At 53.6% G+C, this 22,578-nt stretch overlaps 1 protein-coding gene across 1 annotated transcript in view; it reads left to right on the top strand.

Moving 5' to 3' along the window:
• The window catches only part of Snx29 (sorting nexin 29), a 457,962-nt gene extending 435,994 nt beyond the window's left edge, over window positions 1-21,968 (top strand). Inside the window, exon 21 of the mRNA XM_033758742.1 lies at window positions 18,027-21,968. Coding sequence (XP_033614633.1) covers window positions 18,027-18,156 — 130 coding nt within the window. The 3' untranslated portion in view covers window positions 18,157-21,968. The remainder of the gene's footprint in view (window positions 1-18,026) is intronic.
• Window positions 21,969-22,578: the final 610 nt, after the last annotated feature.

Raw genomic sequence — 22,578 nt, 5'->3', positions numbered from 1 at the left:
TTTTTTTTTTTTTTTTTTCGGTACCAGGGATTGAACTTGGGACCTTGTGCTTGTGAGGCAGGCAGCAGAACCACTGAGCTAAATTCCTGGCCCCACTTTGGACTCTGTGTATCAGTGTGGCCCATAGGGTACCAGAGTCTGCTCCTGTCTTAGTTACTTTCTGTCCTTGCTAAGATAAAGTATCCAACACCCACACTTAAAGGAGGTAAAGTTTATTGTAGCTCACAGTTTGTAGAGGTTTCAGTTCATAGTTGGCTGGGTGGCTTCACAGGAGAGAAACAGTTTATGGCAGGCAGAAGACAGCAGAGCAGTGAAGGCAGCAGTAGAAGCAACAGCAGCAAGCCTGCCTCTCCCTTTTATCCCATTCAGGCTATGTGCCCTTTGATTGGTGCCAACCATACCCAAGGTGGGACACCCTAAATCCCAGCATCACACAACCTAGATCTGGCCACCTCCAAAGAGCCCCCCTATGATTTCATGAGGCTTTGGAAGGAGAATATCTAGATAGACCCAAGTCATAGCCTCCCAGACAGGAAAATGAATGGCAAGCCCCCAACATCCTTTTTTGGGGGAGCTCCATGATGTTTGCCTTCTCATGCACTTAGGGAAAAGGTGGACCCTGAGGACTACTACACACTGCAGACATTAGCAGAGCCCAAGGGAAGAGTCAAGTGATGTTAATAAAGGGAATCTGGACTCCAAGAATTCAAGTCCTGGGAGCTGGGCTGCACATCAGTGAAGGCTCCATGCTTTACTGTGCTGTCACTTAGCACATTATTAAAATGTTTTTCTGCAGAATGTTTCATCCTTGGGAAATCATCACATTCCTTGAAGGGAGAAAGTTGGGGGTGGAAGACAGAGTAATGTAGGTCATAGCACAAACTCCCAAGTGGATTTTCAGCAGAAAATGTGGTCCATGATTTCCCCATCCCCACCCTACCCCCATCTGCTGCTACATTTAAAGTTGTTAAATACATTTATTGCTGAAATGTAAACCGCCATGTTCTCCCAATAGCCAGTTAAGTTCGGCAGAGGGCTGCAACGTCCCAACTTGTACACTGCCAGGGGTCGCAGGAGCCCAAATTGAGACCTTTCACTGCTAACAAGAATGACAGTGTCTCTTCAGGACTTCTAACTCACATTGTTTTTGGGTGCCATGGTCCTCAGCCTTGTTCAGGGGCCAGAAAGAACAGCGGGAGCTGGCCAGCTGTCCCGGGCCAGGTAGCACTTGAAAATGAGCCTGCACGTGAGTGACCTGCAGTGGAGAAGTGTGCCCACTTGGGCCCCTGTCCAGCCACTCCCTCCCGTATCTCCCTTGCCCCTCTTCCCCTGTTCACATCAGCTGCCTGGCCTTGAAGACGATGGGTCTGAGACCCTGTGGCTAATTGGAAAGCATGGAGTTTTGGGGGTCAGTAATAGTCCCCAGCTCTGCAAATGAAGAGGATAATCACCCATAAGTCTTCACATCTGTGTGGATAGTTTGCTGCGGTATTAAATGTGATTGTCTGTTTAAGAATGTTTAGCACAGTGACCCTTGTACACCAGCTTCTGTTCCTTATGGAGAAGCGAATCTTTACAAAGACCCTGTGGACATTTTTCTGTCTTACTCTTCATCCATCCATTCATCCATCCACCTTTACAGGCAAAATAAGAACAGGGCTGGGGATTTAGCTCAGTGGCAACGCGCCTGCCTTCCGAGTGCCGGGTACTGAGTTTAGCCCCTGGTACCAAAAAAATAAATAAATAAACAACAACAAACTGTGGGATTTAGGAAAAATTGGTGGTTTGCCTAGTCATTCCAGGAAAAAGTTGCAGGCATCCACTGTGCCACCCTGGGATGCAGGCACGGTCAGTATACAGCAGATACTCATGCACAACAGCTGTTATAAGTGGGATCACTCTTAAAGGCCGTCTTTCCTCCCTTCCTTGTCAGCCCAGCACCCCCACCACAGAGAAGATGATTCAGGGCCTGTACTGGGGTAACTGAAAGGAACAGCCATGCCCAGGTTCAAGTGGCAGAGAGTTCTCTATGCCAGGATGGCAGCTCTCCCATCTGGGTCCAGGGCCCCCTGCAGAAAAACACCCCCCCGGGGGGGGGACCCATAGCCCTGTCCTCACTTAAAGAGGTGACATGTAAAAGTGTAAAAGTGCCACTTAATCATCTCCAGCCCCCTGGCCTGGCTATATCTGCGGCTGCTGTTAAGAGATACAGCACAAGTTCAGTGCCTGGGGTGCAGCCTCTGGGTACGAAGGGTTCCTGTCTAGAGACATCAGAATGAGTCATTCTTTTTGAAAGTGACAAGGAAACAGCTACTCATTCAGATAGCCTCCCTGACCCCAGGTATCCCCGAAGCACAGTAATTAGGCCTTCCTTCCTGCTCGCTCTTCCTGCCTGGTGGGGATGGGAGACAAGTTCCACACGGAGAAGTAGGGAAGAGGCAATGGGGTAGCCTCACTGAGCTCCAGAAAAAGTGGGCGCATCTAGAAGGACCCTGGAGACAAGACTGCCAAGTGGGCACAGGGCAAGCTTTCTCAGAGGCCTGTGCTCTGCGAACATCTTTTTCATCCACTGTTTACTGGGCACCTACTGAGAACTCAAATGGGAAAAAACGAAAACCTTTCACAAAGTGGGGAAAATGAAAACTGGACATATAAACACATAATATTCTGCCAAATGTAAGGTCTTTAGAGAAGACCAGTGCAGGGCAAGAGGCCAGGTGGACCGGTGGGTGAGGTTGCCCATGACTTGCCTGGGAAAGGCCTTTCCGAGGGAGGGGTCCTGAGAGTCAGGAGAAGGGTATTCAGGTAGAAGAGTTGGGAGTGTGCAGACCCAAAGACAAGAGCAAGTCTGATGTGTGAAAGGCCAGTGTGGTCAGAATAGAGGGTGGCAAGGCATGGAATTGGAGAAGCCTCTGGGGCTGGATCAGCCGGGCCCGGGAAGCCAGGGCAGGGACTTTAGCATCTGTGCTAGCTGGGCTGGGAAGCTATAGGCGCTGGGGAGCAGGGGTGTGACATGGCCTCGGCATGTGTGAGAACTTCACTGCGGATGCGGTTACAGGATAGAACTAGAGAGGGCAAGGCAGAGGCTTTGTGGGGTCCAGGTAGGAGGGCGTGCTGACTTGACCAGGGTGGGAGTGATCATACTGAAGTAACAGGATTGGTTGTCTGGTGAGAGGGTTGGGTGCTTTGGTTTCACCCTCGGCAGCCTTCGGACAGACCCACTCCAGTCAGGGTTTGGTCTGAGATTGGAGGCGGCCTCCATCTTCAAGTCAGCATTTACAGCTGGAGAGAGGCCCTGGGCTAAGCAGGGAGGTCAGGAGGGTGCTGCACCAGTGAGTGGATCTGGGCTCTGCCCTCGTAGGCCACAGTCACAAGACAGAATTTCATTCCTTCATGTATGCAGTAAGAATTTGCAGAGTGCCCAGTCAAGGTGTCAGACTGCCCACAGTTATGCCCCCGCTCTGTCACCAGCCAGCTCTGTGAGTGTAACCAAGTCATTTGCACCCATACAATGGAGATCATGGTAGCCGTCCCACGAGGGCTCCCTGAGTCACAGACATCGCGCCTTGGGAACAGCACCTTACATGTAGTCAGCATCATCCGTGTGTAATCAGTTCAACCAGCAGAAAGGGGGCTTGTGAGGGACTTGTGTATGGGAAAAACCTGCACTGCAGCATGAAGACAGGGATGCGGAAGGTGTTACACCCTGCGTGGACACCCACCCGTCAGTCCTCAGCTAACTGCATAATGTCACGTGAACACCAGACTAAACTACGCACCGTGCTATGGTGTCCTGTTTCGGTTGCCCGAAGTTGGTTCGCTCCTTCTAAAAGCTGCATAGTACCCTCCGTCATGGCTGTGTTGTGATTCGTCTCACCATGGCTTAACCTAAACATCCTCCCTCAAATGGTATTGCCGGGACTTCTCAGTGAAGGTGTTTGGCAGGTTGCTCTAGGACTGATTTCTGGAAGCCAAGGTTGTGGAAGGCATGTGTGTGTCCAATGCGGGCAGATACCATGAACTCCCACCTTAAACCAGGTGCTCTCCAGGATTTTGACAGGCACCGAAGGGCTGCCCCTCTTCCCAGGTGTGCAGAAGCCACAGTCATCCTGGATGCAGGCTGGCCTGGAGAGGTAGGTCCCCGGGGGGCATCTGCCGAGGTCTCTGGACATAGCCCAGGGCGGAGAGTAGATCTGTAAGACACAGGGTGGGGGCCTCCGCATGTTTGCAGAACACCCGCAGAGCCAACTGTGCGCACCCTTGGCTCTGTGAGTCAGCATGAATGTCATTTGGGGGTAAGGAGCGGGTGCCAGTTGAGTAACCAGGCAGTCATGAGGCAGTGGTGACGGAGGCACCAGAGGATGAGCCATGTTTCTGAACAGCTGAAAGTTAAGGGGGCACAGGGCAGAGAGAAGATGCTGGATTAAGAAACTGTTCTGTGCAAGGTCCTGGAGGTGGGCCTGGGGCCAGGCAAGGAGAGGAAGGGAAGGGGAAGCCTGAATGTCCTCTAGGATTTGCCGCCTCTGAGCCGGTGTCAGTGGTAATTCCTGGAGTTTCTCGGGAAACATACGTTTGTCTGAATTTGAGACCTTTAGAAAAATCAGTCGTGAAATTGGAAGTAAGTATTACAGTTCCCCCGCGACACATCAGGGGTCATTGTCAGCGTTCTTGGTTTGATGAAATCCGGTAGGAAATGCAGCACAGCAGAGATGGAGGCGAAGGTCGAGGTTGGCAGGAATGGCAGGAGCGTGGCAGAGTGGTCACGATGTAACGAGTTGGCACTGGCTGGAGCTGGTGCCAAGATCAAAGTATGTGCTCACGGTTCTGTCTGCTGCAGATGCAAGAAATACCAATCCGTTTGTGTGCACAGGAGACTGAGTGGGGTTACAGGAAGGAAATGGTTCTTGTGGTGCTGTAGGCCTTACCAGGAGTCTCATGTGGCCCACGATCGTTCCGACTGCACCTGGCTGTGCTCGCTGGTGTTTCCAATTTGTGTGCACAGGAGACTGAGTGTGGGGTTACAGGAAGGAAATGGTTCTTGTGGTGCTGTAGGCCTCACCAGGAGTCTCATGTGGCCCACGATCGTTCCGACTGCACCTGGCTGTGCTCGCTGGTGTTTCCCAGTGCTGGGATATTTGGCTCTGGGCGAGCTTTTTGTAAAGCCTGCCGAACGTTTTATAATTTATTTTGTATACAGATCATCTTAGGTTTCTATAATAGTGAGTGAAGCATGTTAGGAATACTTTAACAGTCACTTCTGATTTGGGGAATCTCTCAGGAATTCTGACTTCGCCATGGCAAATTGCAAAGAGCCTCCTTCAGGAGTTTGGAAAGTCTTTAGAAGTTCCACACACTCATGAGAATGGCTGACTTGTATGATCAGTGAGGTGATAGAGGTGAAGGTGCCCAGAGAAAGAGCAGTGCTGGAAGAGGTGACAACCAAGGAAGGGGGTCAGGGACAGAGCAGGGCACAGAGCCAGCGAGGAAGGGGGAGAGGGAGGTGGGAAGGCCCGGAGAAAACTATGTCAGGTTTGCAAGGAGAGGGGTGTCCTCTCCTTGCAAGGAGGAGAGAAGCCTCCTTGGTGTGAAAGCGCCGCACAATTAACACCTAGTCCCAGAGCATTAAGAATAGCGAGCTCTCTTCCTTTGCCGCCAAGTTGGCACAGGATCCACGGAGCAGGTGGTGCAGCACGATTTCGGTGGCATCTCTGTCACCTTTGTCAGTGGGGAGAGTGCCACAAATCATCAAGGGCAACAAAGGAGAAGCGGAGATAGCTCCAGTGTGGACAGGCCTACCTGTGGGCTGCAGGGCTCCTCTGAGCAGACCAGACTATGGATTTGGCAGCTGTCTGCGGCCGAAGGACTGGCTGCCCTTGCTTTATACTGTGGGCCGTTCCGTTCTGATGTGGGGCACCTTGAAGCTGGTGCCATAATCACACAGCCCTGCCCTGGCTTAGCAGCGTCTTGGGAAAGCAGCTGTAGACCTAGGGCTTCTGTGTCCAAGGAGGGGATGGGGAAAACAACCCCATGTTTACTTAGGCCAGCAGGTGCCAGATGTTAGGGCTACCTTCCCACGAAGCTCTTCTTCCCCCTAAGGCTGGTGTGACCGTTCCCTACTCAGTTGAGCAAAGTGAACCACAAAGAATGAAGGTGGCTAAACTGGGATGGCGGGAGAGGGGAACACAGCTGAATTGTTATGGCTTAGAAACCTCCATGCCTTTCCCCGTGACCTTGAGGCAAATCAATAACAGAGCACTCTAAACATGTTCATGATTGGCCTTTCCCAGGTCTGAATTTTACCTGTGGGTCTCCTGGGCCCTGAAGGAATAAAGCCTGGGTGTCGTCACATTCATCTGACCATCTGCCTCTCCTGGGGATGGGGACAGGGGTGCTGGCTCTCTAGCCTGTCCCTTCTATGGTCTCTGGTGATGTGATCAGCTATGCAGCCTCTCATGGTGCTGTCCAAGGCCCTGTTCATGTCCTCCTCTTAGGGTTAATTCCTGAGCTAAATGAAATTTGCAGAAAGGCTGGAAACAGGACTGGGAAGGTCACAGAACTTCTGAGAAAGCTTTTCCATTGATGGAAAGGGGTCTCAGATACCTGTCCAGCACCCATTTTCAGCACAGCCTCCCCTTGCCAGTGTGGGTATGAGCCACTGCCCCCTCTGTCCCTCATTATCTAATGTGCATGTGGTGTTTGAGCTGGTCCAGAAAGAGGGGTGAAGGGAAGCCCAGCTTTAGCCCCACATACTCCCCTGAGCACACAGCCTACTGGCTTAGCAAGCATCACTTGGGAGATAAGACGGGCTATGGTCTGCTGGGTAAGAGCAAGTGGGACTCCCTGTGTATGCTTCTCTTGTTTGCACAGGAGAACTTGCTACAACAGAGGTGTTTTTCCCACCAGCTCATTCTGGAAAGGCAGGTTGAGAAATTATTAACGCAATAGGAAGCAAGCCATGCTGTTGTAGGGCTTCCGCAGCGAGAAGCGAGCAGAAGCCACACAGGCCCAAGCCACCTTCCAGGCCATGCCATTTGCTCTCAGTGGTTTTGGATTAGGCCATTTGCAGGTTTTGTGTCTTGAGTTCCTTGTCTGTGAAATCGGCCTGCTAATGGGCCCTGCCTCAGGAATTGGAGCACTTGCTGGTTCAGTTATGGCTGCAGTAACAAGAATTGCTTTTGTTGCAGCAGGCACGTACACAGACAACCTCTGTCTGGGTTCCCGAGATGCAGGGCAGCCTTAGGAACACGGCAAGCATGGACACCTAAGACAAGGTAGACATTTAAGAGACCAAATGAATGTTTCTCTGTGTCTCCTTTTCTTTTGGGGTGTTGGGCAAGTTCATCTGGGAAGAGGAGGCCCTGATCTTTCAGCCTAGTGGTAGCAGGCCAAGCCCTCACTCACTGAGCCCAGAGGCCAGGCTGCAGACTGGCAGATCCCCCAGTACAGGACCTTCTTTTCCACTTGGTAAACGAGGCAGTGTGGTGCATGATCAGATTTCACTATAACAAAAAAACCAAAGCGCTGTTGTTAAGTTTCCCTAGCATTCAGAGAGTAGCTTGTTCCGCATTAAAGAGAGTGTGTCTGAGTCAGGGAGACCTGGGTACAAACTCTAGGTCCTACTACTTAGCAGACTTGTGCCCTTCACTTCTGTCTGCCTCTGTATCCCCATGGGTAAAATGAGGCTAGTAGCAGAGACCTCATAGGTGCCTCTGCAAGGGAAGCTATTTTGACTGCAGGCACATCTTTTTGTTCGATCTCTCACTTCAGTCCCAAAACGATGTGGGTTGGCAGCTTAGATATTATTACAATTGCTTGCCCTATTTCATGTCTTTTATTTTTAAACATTGGAGCATCTGAAAATTCAGTTTGCAGAAAGGGAAGCAGATAAAGTTATTTTGGGTACAATAACCTCTATCCAATTTTGGGCTAGCTTAAAAAGTAATAAAATGTAATAGAAGAGAGAGGCAGCCACCACGCAAGAACTCAGCTGGCCTCTGCAGCCCGAATTGTCTTGTTCCACTGAAGCACCTGGGTGGAGACGGCTTCCTCCTAGGAGTGACACCGAGAGCAGTTACTCTCCGTGTTGGGCTGTCAGGTACCTGCTGCCGGGTTGATGCTCTGCACCTGACACCCATGGCTGTCGGTGGCCTGCAGTAAGAACTGCTGTCCCATCAGGTGATGAGCCGGGGGCTCTGCCGATGCGGCTCAGTTCCCTTCCGTGTCTGGGAGTTGGCCAGCTGGGCACATAGAGCAGAGCACAGGGAGAACCCAGTCATTAGGGTTCCAAGCTCCGTGTCCCCTTGGCTGTGACCCCACTGCCCAGAGAGCTCACAAAGCAGAAACCAGTCAGGGTGCGAGGACACAGCAAAGTCACATGGCAACAGAAGACATAGGGTGTGTACGCGATGACTGTGGCCATCTGTGCCACCCCGGCCTGTCCTAGGCACGGGGAGGAGGGGACGGTGAGCATGCAACATGGCTGTGGAATCCAAGGCAGCGCTGCCTCCATGAGTAGCCAGAGATGGGGAGGAGCAGTAGTCACGGCCCCACTGTCTACAGATCAGCAGTGGAGCTCAAAGGGCCCAGCCTGCAGGCACAGTGCCACTTAGCACCTTGGGTTACGTCCAGAGGCCTGTTTGCCATCACTTTAAAGACAAGTGTTTCCAAAGTTTATGGAAAACTTGACATTTCTGTTGTTTTGGGTCAGTGAATTCGAACACATGCAGATGGGGTGCCACTCTCACAGGGTTGGTCCAGACCAGGTCCAACGTTGTGAGCTTTCCCTTCACCGTCTCACCCCGCCCCACCCTGTGTCAGTCACACAGCTGAGTCACCTCGGGCTGAGACCTCTCCCTCAGCACAGTACCCATGATAGTCGCCCATGCGGTCAGGCATACGGGTCGTTGGCCCCCATTCCTGACCCAGTAGTGTTCCATGCGGATATTCCAGTGGATATTCCATCGTGCATTCTCAAAAGACCCCAGTGTGGTTTTGTTATTACTAACTTGTCTTAGAGGTAATAGACGCATTTATAGAAGTTTCTGCTTCTCTAGGATACTGAAGACGAGAGGGCTGGGTCACACTGTACAGAGCAAACACTGCCAGGATGTGTCCCTAGTGTCCGGGCCGTGTGTCCTCCCGCAGGCTGTGCCAGAGAGCCCAGCTGCTCTGCGCGCTCTCGGCCACTGAAAAGGAGCACAGTGGTTTCTCTTCCTGGTCTCCGCATTTCCCTGACAACCCGTGCTTCCTTTTCCTCTCCCGATATGTCTGTTCAAGTCTTGCCTATTTTAAAAATTATAGTGTTTTATGATTGAGTTTGGGGTTCTTTCCATCTGCTGGGTACAAACCTGTCACTGGGCATGTCATGTACAAATGTTTTCTTCTAGCCTTTAGCCTGTCTTTCCATTTTCTTAACAGTGTCTTTTGGATAAGAAAACTTCTGATGAAATGAAATTTATCAGTCCTTTCAATCCTGCCTCATGCTTTGGTGTGACGTCTGGGGTTCTGCACACACCCAGGAGACTGGGCCTACCCACGGGGCTCGTGTTTGTGTCACTGCTTCTGCTTCCTCTTTCTTTGGAGCGTGGCAGGGACAGTCATGAGCAGGTGGCCTGAGTTCTACTCTCTTGTCCACTCTGGCTGCAGCTGGCCCTGCATGAGCCACCTCACATGCAAGGTCTTCTGTACTCTGTACCCAGAAGAGAACTCCTGTTTTCCAGGTGAGGAGAAGTAGAGCCATTTGCCCAAGATCACACAGCTCATGAGTTTTAGAGCTGCTGATTGAATTGGGTCTGAGTCCTAAATTCTGCCATTTGAAGGCAAAAGGAAAATAACTAGGGCCAGGCTGGTCCTCATCGAGGTCTCTTTAACTGTGAAGCCCAAACTTATAAACACTATGCTGTCACTGCCTATAAAAAAAGATAATTAGCAGTGTCATAAACTGAGGTAAAAATGTCTAGTGAGGTATCTGGACTCGGTAGAGGTCCTCCAAAATGCCAAGTGAGGAGTCTCTGAAAGTCCCAGAAGCATAGTGTGTGGTAGTAGGGACTTCCTGGCTTGCCAAATTACAGAACCCCTTTTAAATTAACTTAGCAAAGGAGTACTTAGTAGCTACCTCAGATAACTCTAAAATCCAGGAATAGGGCCGGGGATTTAGCTCAGTGGTTCTGCTGCCTGCCTCTCAAGCACAAGGACTTGAGTTCAATCCCCAGTACCAAAAAAACAAAACAATAAAGTCCAGGAATAGGGCTGGGTTCAGGAATGGGTGATCTAGTAATTCAGGTATTGTTAGTGGGCTCAGTGGTGGCTTCATTCTGAGGCACGATCTATGCGATAGAAAAATGGCTGCTAGCAGCACCAAGCCTGTGTGTACCCTATAAATCCAGGACCTAAAAAATAAGCAGTGTTTTCACTACCAGCAGCAAGTCCCAGGGAAGATTCTTTTGTGCTACATTTTGCCTGATGGCTCTAGCAAAAAATTTAGGGGCACTCCAGTTGTCCCCACTTTGGGTTCTCACAGATGGATCGAACCAAATCCAGGGTAAAGATCCAGGACCCTCAGCCCACCTGAACTCAGGGACTGCTTGTTTCAATAGGGCAGCTCCCTGGAGGAAGAGTGGGTGGAGAGATGCCCATCCTGTGGGGCCTGTCAGGAGGGCCACGGGTGCCTGACGTGACAGCCTGTTTTGTAAGAAGTTAGCAGCACCTTCTCCTAGCCCTTTGCACCCTCTGACTGCTTCCCTGTCCCCAAGGGCTGAGAGGCCTGCCTCGGTGTCCCCAGGTGGTACCAGCTGCTTTTGCATGCCTCAGCCCAGGCCATCTTGCTGGGGATGGCAACCATGGCAAGTGAATGAGTCTGGGGCTGTAATGGGCTCGGTAGACACTTTTCAAGGCACCTCTACTGCTGAGTTCTTTCCCAGCCTGTGAGGTGGAAACTTAGGGATTGTTGTGTATTTCAGAGAGAGAATCTGACAGTGACGACCCCCTTCCCCTCTTGACCCTTACCCTAGATTGCCAAGGGTAGACTGGTGCCTGGGCAGAGGGGCTTGGCTAAGGTCAGACCATGAGGTCCTGCTCTGCTTTGTCTTAATTCCAAGGTCCCAAGCAGCTCTGTGGCCCCAAGAGTGGGGATGGGGGCTCTCAGCAGATTTGGGTGCTAAACTAGTCCTGGCATTGTAAAGAAAGCCATGTCATTCCCGAAGACACAAGGTGGGTGGGAGGGGACACGTACGTGTGAGCTGGGCCTGCTGGCGCCTGTCCTCAGCGTCCACTGTCACACACACAGCCTCGGAGTTCATGGGCCCAGAGGAACGGGGCCAGGAGGTGCCTGTGAGACAGCCAGAAAGCAGCAGAGCAGGAGCCGGAGCGGGACAGGACGCTCAGCCGGTACAACCCGAGGGGTCTGTCTTCGCAGCGCATCCTTCCCTTCTGCGGGCGCTCATATTCCCGAGTGGCTGCTCCTTACGGAGGCCTTGGTGGCATTTTCCTGGGGGAGCATGTGGGGTAGGAACATTCTCCCAGGATGGCCCATTGGTGGACTCATGTGCGCCATGGGACGCCCTGATCAGGACCACTCATCAGAGCAGGGTCAGCGGGCTCATGAGGCACCACTCATTTCTCCCAGCAGCCCTGCAGAGCACTGCCTTAGTCCCCTCCTTATCTTCTCCACAGGGGCAGGAAAACGGCCCAGAGGGGGGAAGTGATTTGCATTCACATGGCTAGGAATAGCAGAGCCAGCATTCCAAATCCCAAACTCTTAGCTACTGCAGTGAGCCGGGTCTATCCAGAAAGAAGTCCTTGGGGAAACTGAGGCACAGCCTGCTTTGACAGCCCCCGGCTGGGGCATGTGGGCCAGCAGTCTAGTCACTAGATGTATCACGACCATTTCGTGTTTGCTGATGAGGGAACCGTGGCCCAGAGAGGCCCGGAGAGGTCATGTGGCTGGGCAGCAGCAGATGCAGCCCTAATGGCTGTGAGACTGTAATGATCCAGGTACGGTGAAGGTTATTGGCACAGCCCCAGTCAGTGTGTGAGAGCCATGGCCCTCTTACCAGGAAAAGGTTTCGGGCCTGTTAGTGCTACAAGGGTCCCAGGCCAGTGCTTCAGGGTGTCAGAGATCCTCAGCCCAGAACGAGCAGGAGACCCCGGGAGGAGATGCGGGAGGCACTCAGATTGTCACTGAGAGCCACCCTTTGCCCAGTGGCACACTCTCCATGAGGCACACAGTGTCCTGGGTCTGGTCCCTGCTCTGATGCCGAGTGTCACCCTCTGGGTGTTCACTGAGCCCGCATGGCCTGCAGGCTGAGGTGCCTGGTCCAGCTTCCAGAGCCGCAGCTACTCCAGAGCCCCAGGTACCTTGAGGTGTTTATATCTGACAACTGAGAACAGGGTGGGGACCACGGTTTAAATATGCGGCTGTTAGAAGGCCTGATACACAGGGCCCGAAGGAGTGGGGCCACGTGGGTTCGAGTCCCCCACTTTATCCTCCTCTCTGCACCTTGTATTTCTTCACTGGCAAAATAAGAGGATACCCAGGGCCTTTGCAGCAGGGCTGACAGTTACTGTAAGACAGTCTGGCACGTGGAATAATTGCCCTTTTCCATCTTCTGTTCAACCCCAGGTAGCTAATGCAAGTGGAATATAAATACTAGATTGATCAATTGGTAATTATTAACAATTACCAAGAACAAGAGGGAAAATCTCTATTTCCTAATACATATAGAGCTGCTGCGATTAAAACTTGTTTTGACTGGAAAACTAAGAAAACATGATGAGAAAATTACAGAGACACTTAAGCAGCTCCCTTCTGTGCAAGTACATTTATTAAAGGAAATTTTATATATAAACCATTAGGACTGCTTTCAAAATACATGAAAATAAAAGGATTAAGATTAGTCTAAACACTGAAAGGTAAGATGGGCTGCTTGGTTATGGCGGGATCTGTCCGGGTTTCTGAGATGAACACAGCGAGTTCAGCCTGGGCCCAGGGAATGCCCAGGGTCACCGGGGGACTGGAGAAGAGGTGACGTGGGAGAGACTCCCTCAGTCTGTCCATCCATTCCCCCAGTGTTTACTGTGCACCTGCTGTGGGCTGGGAACCATTTTAGATACAACTCATACAAGATCTCTTTGCTCAGGGACATTCCACTGAGGGGAGACATGAACGGGACGGGTGGATGCGTACTGATCAGGTGGAGACGACGTGCAAGGCCATAGATGGCCTGACCCAGTATGAGGACTGAGGGACGGACCCAGGAGGAGCAAATGGCAAGTGGAAAGGCGCTGAGGCGGAGGAAGACGGGGAGCAGCCAGGGCAGGCCTCTGGCTCTGCCCGGGGAACCCTGGTGCCCCTGCAGAAGATGCACTGTGGAGCCCTGGTGGCCTCAGGCTGGGAGGGGTGGGCAGGGACCAGCTCCTGACGTGCTTTCAGTCTCCTGAGGAGGATGGGAGAAGGACGAGTTGGGGACGTGCGGGAGTTGCTGGGCTGAGGGTCTGGAAGAGCAGAGTTTCAGTTACTAAAGGGAAGGAAATGGCACTGTGTGAACCCGGGTGGCTGGAGGTGCCATCAGCAAGCTTCTCAGCCCTGCACCCTTTACCAGCATAGGGTGGGTCTGAGAATGAACCCAGCCTGGAGAATCCGCGGTGACTGCGGCTGCTATTCATTGGCAGCCCCTTTGAGACCATGAGGAGATCTGCAGACTCCTTCCCCATGCCGCAGTCCGGAGAGCACGCTGTCAGTGTCACTGGACCTGCCGCTCCTCTTCCAGGGGCCCAGGGCAGCACCAGGGTTCAGGGTCACCCCCTTCCTCCATGCCTCACCTAGGAAGTCCACCCGGCTGAGCTTGACTGGGCAAACTGTGCCTTGGTTCACTCTGGGTGCAGACTGAGCGACAGGCGAGAAGGTGGCCGTGTGTGATGTCGTACTTACTGGGGCTGGCTGTGGCAGCTGCCACACTCAGATCTGTGCACACAGTTCCGGAAGGCGGGCGCTGGGCTGGCTCAGCCTCCCCCGAGGTGACTCTCCTGAGACCACGAGCTCTGGCCAGGAGCCCTGGCTTGGTCCGGCATTGACATCCTTGTCCCATACCTGTAATCTCAGCTGGGTGCTGGGCACTCACTGTGCTTTCTCATCATCCTCGGCAGCATCCTGGGAGGTGAAGGGTGTCCCCATTTTACGGGAGCAACACTTGACGTCCAGAGGATTTAAGGACTTTGCCTATGATCGCAGACCTGGAACTCAGGCCCGGAAGGTCTGCAGCTGAGGCCAGCCGCCCTCCTGCCTGACGCTTAGGACACGGGGAAGCCACTGACCGTCTGAGTTTTCTTGGGTGGCCCTTGGGTCTTTAGGAACTAAAGTTTACTAAGAGAAAGCCAAAATGTAAACGTGTGGTAGGTAGACCCCATCTGTGTAGCACACGTACGTGTGTTTATGCGAGGGGAGCATGCAGAGCGGCACGCTTTGAACTTGTACTTCTGAGTAAAACACCGAGGCTTTCATGGGAACCACCTGTCTCTGTGAAATACCAGGACCTGTGCTCTGTACCGTGCTGGTGGCATGTCTGGCTCGGGATGTGTAGAAATGGGCCCCAGCGGAGGTGCTGAGCAGACAGGAGCCTCTCCCTCTCTCCTCCACCGCTTCCTGGGTGAACCTGACCCCAGATCTAGGGACCAGGCCTTCAGTGCTGCTGTTCATTAGCCCATAGACAAAAGGACTTGTGGCACTGGAAGAGCCAGACCTCTATAGTCCCAGGTAAGCTCTGGGAGAGAGGGAAGGGCTGCCTGCCCAGGGAAGTGTCCTGAAGGAAACCCAGCCCTTCTGAGTGTGTCTCGGGTCTGCACAGTGTATGTCACGCCCTGGATTTCAGCACTGAGATGGACGGTGGACCTGTGGCCTCTGCAGCTGTAAGAGAAGCAGCCATGCTGCTGCAGGCACCGAGTTTGTGGTTGCTGGTACTCAGCATCAATAGGAAACTGGTAGCCACTGGGTCCCTGCCCTTGGTCATGCTGCTCCCCTTTAGATCTTCCTTGGAAATCCTACACCTAAGGACAGCACTGGAATTTGGGGACAGCCGGTTATAGTTGTATCTCTCTGGTCTGTGGGCCTTGAGAACAGGCCCCCTGCCTGGCGTCTTCCATGGCTCTCTGGATGGTGGCTTCCTCATAAGCACACGAGGCACCAGGCAGTGTGCGGTGTCACGCCTCATAAGGAAAGGAGTGACTCGGGCCCATCTCGTGCCAGCTCAGCAGGAACCCCAGGTAGTCAAGGTCCACACCAGAGACAGAAGGGTGTCCTGCCTGTGGGAGGCGATGTCCCCGGCCCTGGAGCACAGACTGTGATGGACCCTGCCATTCAACTGGACAGGAGACTCCCGATCTGAGATGCACCGGGGGCACTGCTGTGCCCAGCCCTGTCTCAGATCCTCAGTTCTCTAGCCAGGGCCCACAGTTTGGATCCTGAAAATGCCAACATTCACAGGCAGCATTTTTCAGGCAACTGCTCTGGCCAGGTGCTTGGCGAAACCACAGGGACACAACAGGTAAGTCCCCTGCCCTCTAGGTGGTTTTGATCTGCTAGGGGCAGAGGGTGGTTGACAGGTGATTCTCACTATTCTAGCTCAGGAAAGAGGCCAGGGCAGGCTGCTCAGAAGGGAGAAGGGGAGAGAAGTCAGGGCACCAGGTGGAGCATAACAGGAGCGAGAGAAGGGAGGGCACGCTGGGAAGTGAAGGCACACACAGGCCGGTCTCCGGGGCACTGGCTCTGTGGCTTCTGGTGCAGTTCCGGTCAGGCGTGGGGGCACAGACCTGTAACTGCCGATTCAGCTCGATCGCAGGTTTGACCCAGTCTGGCGAGACCCTGTCCAAAACAACACTGAGGCTTCAGCTCAGAGTGAAGGCCCTGCGTTCAGTCCTCCATACTGGACAAAAATGTATTTTCCTCAGGACCTTAGCAGGTGGCAAATCTTGGGGCTGGGTTAGGACCTTTCGTTCAGCACTTTTGCTCGTGTTAATAAAGGCCATTGGGCATCAGTAGGTGGCAGCCCCTCGAGGTGCTCCGAAGCAGTGTCTGGACCCTCACATACCTTGGAGTGACGGAGACAGAGTCACACCCGAAGTGCGCTCTCCTCCGCCTCACAGCTCTGCACCCTCCCGTGAAGGAGAACAAAGCTGCCTAAAGCACACCCAGGGTGAGGCCTTTCGATGTCCTCCATGCCAGCCGCGGCCAGTGGTGTCTCCAGGCCCGATCCATCCCAGGCTTGAGCCTGAGACCGGAGGGTGACACGGGGTGGCTTACTGCTTTGCTGTCGGGCTGGGAAGGAGGACGGCCACGCACTGCGCCTGTGCTCTGGGCCGCACACCCGGCCTTGGTACTGTGCGACCGAACAACCTGACACCTAAGGCCCGGCCCCAGGCCAGCCCAGCAGGCCAGGACCACACCCTGCCTTCCCCCTGCTTCTAGAGTGAGGCTCCACAGGGTGCCATCGGCTCCCACAGCTTCTTTCCTGTCCCGGAGCAGTGACCGGAGGGCCCCGAAGCCTGAAAGGTCTATGACCTGATACTTGATGAAATCAAAGTTTGTCAACCCTCCTACCAGCACGTTAGTGCTGTAAAAAACCTCCACGATGCATCGTTAAGAGGGAGAAGCAGGAGGCAGCACAGTGAATAATTTTCCACTTTTAGAAATAGCAAACCATATATATCCTCACAGCTGTGCACACATACATACCTCTAGATGCAGTGGGGAGCAGCCGAGACTAAACGTTAGGGACGACACCCGTGGCCGAGACTCACTTTTTGTACGACTGCCTCTGCACCACTTTCTGCGTGAGCCATTCCAGAAAATAATGAAACAGTAATGCATTTGCAAGAGCACATCGAGGCTGAAGAGCTAAGATGGGGAGGAATCGCTCCTGCTGTTTTTCCTCACCTATTAAAGACGGTGGAGCTATCTTTCGCACTTGGGACCTTTTTCTATGTGAATAGTCTTCTCATAATAGACTCTGAGAGGAAGGGACCCTGCGAAGAGAGCTCAGAACTAGTCATATTTCAAGAGAAAGATGTTGCCAGTGAAGCCCTTGCGGCGGGCAGGACTCGTGATCCGAGCAGCTCCTGGGAGGGGGAGAGGGGAGGGGCCGTTATCACCCCGATGTTTCCACGATGGGGGGGCTGGAAGGAACCCAGGCACACAGCCCCCGGGAAGATCCCGGACACTCCATGCAGCTCCCACACTTGCCAACCTACGTGAAGTGACTGTGGGCCTATCTGCCAGGAACAGTTTCTCAGAAAGTTCAAAGCCACCAGTACAACCTTAGAGATAAATGGAGTTGTTTTCACCTTAGCTGCTCTTCACATGTATGTTTTCTGCCCAGCTGGCCTCCTGTCACAGACCAAGCCCTGCCCGGTTATAGCCTGAGTCTTTCGAGCCTGCACCTGGGCAGCAGTACTTGCTAAACTTCTCTGGGTGGTTCTAAAATGCACCCTACTCTCACGAGGTGAGAGCAGGTGCCCGGACTGGAGTCAGAACAGTGTGAGCAGCACCTTGGCCGCCTGCCGTGTGACCCGGGCCTCAGTTTCCGCCTCTGTGAGAGGATGAAACCACCGCCACCTCCCTGTCACACGGCTCGTGCGGCCGAGGGAGGTGGCCTAGGTAAGGGAGTAGCCAAGTCAGTAATAACCAGTGCCAGGGCCCCTCCCTTCACAGGCTCTGCTCAACTTCTGCATCTCTGGGACAGCGCTGCAGCTTGGTGTCACCACCTTCTCCACAGACTCCAGTGTCTTAGCTCATAACCGCCACATTGTAGACGCGGGCCCTGACCAGCCTAAATATCCTTTCTGTCTGTGCGTCCTCATCCTGCGTGTTTCCTGTTCTACAAAATCTGATGGCACCTGTCACCCTAGCCTGCAGAGCTGCAGCTAAAGCGATGGGCAGACCGTGTGGCTCAGCAGAGCAAGGGGTGGCAGGGACAGCGCCTCCTATAGTCATCGGCACCTGAACCCCCATTCTAATCCAATTCTCCCCTGTCTTACAGTGACATCACCCCTCCTGGAGAGTCTCTGAACAAGAACAGCCAGCCCAGAGTGGCTTCCCGCTTCCCCAAGCTGTCCCGCGGTCCCCCAAGGGAGACACGCAACGTGGAGCCCCAGAGCGGTGACCTCTGACCTCAGCAGAATCCTGCACCCTGGCTGCTCTGTCGGCCTGGCCTTGGTGTGATGACCACGTCCGCCTGCTGAACCAGAGAGCACACCTTCCTGCCAGCCACATGCCACCCCGATTAAACTGCTTGGTCTCCGAGGTCCAGGTCCCTGTCCATAGAGCAGGGTGGCTCTTCATTGCACAGACTGGGACGTGTGCTCACTACTCTCCCACGGCAGCAAAAGCTGTCTGTCCCCTTCCTGCAGCTCTGGGCCAGCGGCAGGGTAGGCCCCAGGACAGACAGGGAACCCGATGTCGAACATGGCCCGAAGATCCCTTCCCAAATCGCCGTGTGGCTCTTTCCCACAAGGGAATTAGAATGACTGTTAGCCTCTTCTGCTCTTCTTTTTAACGTCCGGTATTTGCCTCTCTCTGACCCATGGACGGATGGAGGGACCTTGCTCCTTCCCATTTCATGCTGTGCCGAGGTCAGCAGGCACCCAGGAGCATCCACTGAGGAGGCCCTCCCTGGCACCTCTCTTCCAGCAGCCTTCGGCAACATCTCTCTGCTTCTTCCCCGCCCTCCTTGCCACTGGTCTCGGGAGGCACTGTCCGTGGAGGAAGCCCCAGCACGGCTTGTCAGGGGCTCAGCAGGCAGGTGGGGACGCTGGCCTCATGAGCATCGGTGTCCTTGGCCTCAGGTGCCGGGAGCCTTTGCAGAAGGTTCCGGGGTCCTCGCGTGTTCAGACCCAGCTCCATCTCTGACAGTGAAGATTGTCCCCTCAAGTCACATCCACATCCACCGTGTATCACCCGTCTCCAGACAAGCCCCTGGTGGGCATAGAACCCCAACTCTCCGAGACCGGTCGTTCTGTTCCCCTTGCCTCGCGGCACGATGTCACAGTCCAGGGACCTGAGCAGGCAGGGAGAAGGGCAAGGACCAACACGCGGCAGCCCACCTTCTCCCCTCGGACCCACCTGATCAGATGGTTTCACGGGGCCCATGCTCTCACCTCCAGAATCACGAAACCGCTCCTACCCGGTCGAGAGCCTCTTTTACAGCCGAGTGCAGTTGGGAGAATTTGCAGAATGGACCATGAGAGGAATAGTGTGTGCTCACCTTTGCCTGTGGCAGATGCAGGTGTTGGGGAATTCTGTGCCTGAGGTGATCGTGGAAGCCACCGCGGGTCTGTGCTGGAACTGACATCTTGGTGAATCACCTGGAAGATGGGCACTTCCTGGTCCCATGGTCACCAGAGGGAAGCTTATTCGAGCAGTTAGGGAAAAGTTTGGGTCACTGTCCCATAATCCCACAGGGAAGCAGAGGCGACACCACAGGCTCCTGAGGCCACCTTGGGCCAGATGAACCAGTGAGGCTGCTGTCCCTAATGGCCAGCTGCAGGACAGGGCCCTACCTGAGTGACCTCCAGCTTCAAGAGCAGCATGCTCCTCTCCATATCTGCCCAAATGGCTGGCGTTTGAGTTTGAGCCCCCAGCACTGGCCGGGCTGCTACGCCTCATGACTGAGACCAAGTGGCCTGTGGCTCAGGCTGCCCGCCCCTGTGTCTCCTGCTCTGGGGTGGCTGCAAAGTGAGCCGTGGCTGCCACAGGGAAGACTGGCCCAGTGGGGGCCTCAGAACAAGGGCTCTGCGCCGAAGCCACTTGCCCACTCTGTGCCCTCACTAGGAGGGGAACCCACCATCCCCTGTGTGCCCCTGAGCCCGGGGTCCAGATCAGCCTTTGGGGCACTGGACCCAAAACCCACCCTCACCCTCTCCAGCCACCCCACTAGGAAACCTCTTGGACATTGTGCACATGGAATTAAAGCAAAAAACAAAAAAACAGCCCAAAGATACCCAGAGCTACAATCGACTCCACCTCCTTACTTTGTAAAGCTTAATTATTCATAGAAAACTTGCTCCTGCCAGGCGGAATGGAGAAGCACGTTCATTCCCTGGGGCCTTGTGGGAATGCTCCAGCAGCTTGCAGTCCGGAAACCCTAGCATCGCCCTCAGGCTGTGGGTTGTCTGTCCCGTCACTATCTTGCAAGTACTTGGCCTCCGCTCAGTGCACTTGTAACACCTGTGGAACTCGTGACACAGTGGCAGGTTGGGTGCCATTGCCTGTAAAGAGCGTGCAGTCGAAAGCTGTTTACATCTGTCTGCTTGCTGCCAGCCCCAGCCAATACCGGCAGACACATGCAGAGGGGTCCAGTCAGAGTGAGGAAACGGAACAGACACCCCACCCCGCAGCGAAAGCTGCACAGTGCCACTCTGGGGTTCTTTCCTCACTCCTGAAACCGCTCAGCAGCCTTGTGGCCACTACGTTGTCACTGAGTTCTACACGGGACACTCTGTTCTCCTAAAGACCTGGTCGGGGCATTCCAAGCCTTGGCCCTGTCCCCCGGTGCCACCTGCCTGTGCCGCTGAGAGACCCCAGCCAGCCTGTGACAGAGGCCAGGCGTACCTCCTCCCAGTCACCCCAACCAGGCTTTCCAGGGCACCCTCTGGCCTCTGAGAAGGAACAGGATCTTCAGCCCCCAGCACCAGCCCAAGGAAGGCTGTGAGACTGATAGAAATGTCCCGGAAGGGGCGACCTTGGGCCTGAGTCCCAGTGGCAGCAACTGTCCTGACTTAGTACGTCGTTCCAGACGGCGCCAGACACAGGCCGCCTCTACCTCTGGAGGCGCTGACCTACGACGCATGCTGATTCTGGGGGCAGGCGCCCCCTAACAGACAAGGTCTGTTGTAAGGAACACTTTCCAGAATGTTGTGCATTATGTTATTAAAACTAATGTTAAATATTTGCTGTTCAGATTGGCTTCTGTGCTGATTTTGCACAACTGTAGCACTGTATATTTTATCTAACATTTCTGTGCCAAAAAGTTCATTTTACTGTTTCCCTAACACATGGTCTTGATTATGTTTCTGGAATAAAACTCCAGCTCCTGGATTGATAGGAATAAGGGTTTAGCAGCACGGCCCCTGGCTGTGCGCATCCTGCACCCCATAGTTCGGCCCCATGGTTCACCCCCGTGCTGAAATGCAGCAGGTCAGCTGTTTGGACCACAAGCCACTGTGTGTCGCCAGCCGGATTGCGGTCACTTCCGATGCATCACGGAGCCTTACTTTTTGTTCTTAAGTCTAACAACCAAGTTCAGTGGACTTCCTTACACCCAGAGTTTTTACAGAAGTCCAAAGGAGAAGGAAAGGGGTGCGGGTTTCCCTGAAGAGGGCCAAGCCACCCTGTGGATGAATCCCCGCCGGAAGCTGCCAGGGTCCCCTCTGTCCACGTGTGTCCCTGTGCTGCTGGGGGAGTCACGCTGCAGGTCCCTTCCCCATCACTGAGGACACAGGTGCCCGCTGCGGGACCCGTGATGGTGGGTGGCATGCTTGTCACCAGACTTTGTTGAAAATTCGAGGAAGGAGCCCAGAGGCAAAGATTTCCAGGGCCGGGGAAGGAGACCGGTCTTCAGCATCCTGGAAACAGAGCCTTGGCCTGCAGCAGCCTTGGCCCCTGAGCCCTGGCCTGAGGACGGGAAGCCCTGTGCCTGGTTGGTGTGACCCGACCTCTGGGAGGAGCAAGCCTGTTACATGTGGGTGCTGCTGGCCATGCGGGGCAGGAGTCGCTGGGAGGAGCAGGCAGCAGGTAGACAGGACCTGGCCGGCCACTGGTGTAACTGTCCGCGTAGTATCCTAACCACCCTCTTCTGTTAAGGTTTACAAGATAGAATTTTTAAGCAAATATGTTTAATTTTCTAAAATCTCTTGTATTAAAATTTTCTTTTGGAATAAGCTGTGGTAATTTTGTTACAATCTGGTTGAGACAAACCTCTTTACAGTGACAAAATAAAATGGCGACATTTTATAAGTTAGATGCCCAGTGTGCGGTCGTTCTTTGCCTTAGTTCTTCAACAGCTGGGGATTTAGGAGAACTTCTAACATACATGGTATAAAAACACTTCTGGAAAGCTCATTCCCCATCTCACACAGCATCTTGGACAACAGGACTCAGATTAATAGCAATTTTGTTTGAGTTAAATGAAACAAAATCCCATTGGGAGGTACTTGTGTCTTAGGCAAATCTGGATAAACTGGGATGGATTCCAGATTCCATACAGGAAAACCACCTTTCCTGGCAGGTTCCTAGCCACTCACCACCTCCTAAGCAGATCGTTACTGGGCACCTGCTGTATGCCAGGGTACCCTGCTGTATGGGCACAGGGTAGGGAACAAGACAAAAAGAGTCCCCCGTCTTAGACTTACATTCAAGTGAGGCAGACAAGCGGGGTTATTTTGTCTTCAGTGAACCATCCAGGTAATTACAGAGTGGGGGAAGCATCACCAGGAGATAAAACAGGATCAGGGAGTGAACAGAGGCCTGCGGGTCCACCCCGCAGGCCGGGCTGGCGTCTCAGCCCTGGCACCGCCAACACGGCGCTGGGTGTT

The sequence above is a fragment of the Fukomys damarensis genome, unplaced genomic scaffold (genome assembly GCF_012274545.1).
Source record: "Fukomys damarensis isolate Sample0158 unplaced genomic scaffold, DMR_v1.0_HiC HiC_scaffold_34, whole genome shotgun sequence".
NCBI classification, from domain to species: Eukaryota; Metazoa; Chordata; class Mammalia; order Rodentia; family Bathyergidae; genus Fukomys; species Fukomys damarensis.
This window is presented reverse-complemented; position numbering and strand designations above follow the sequence as displayed.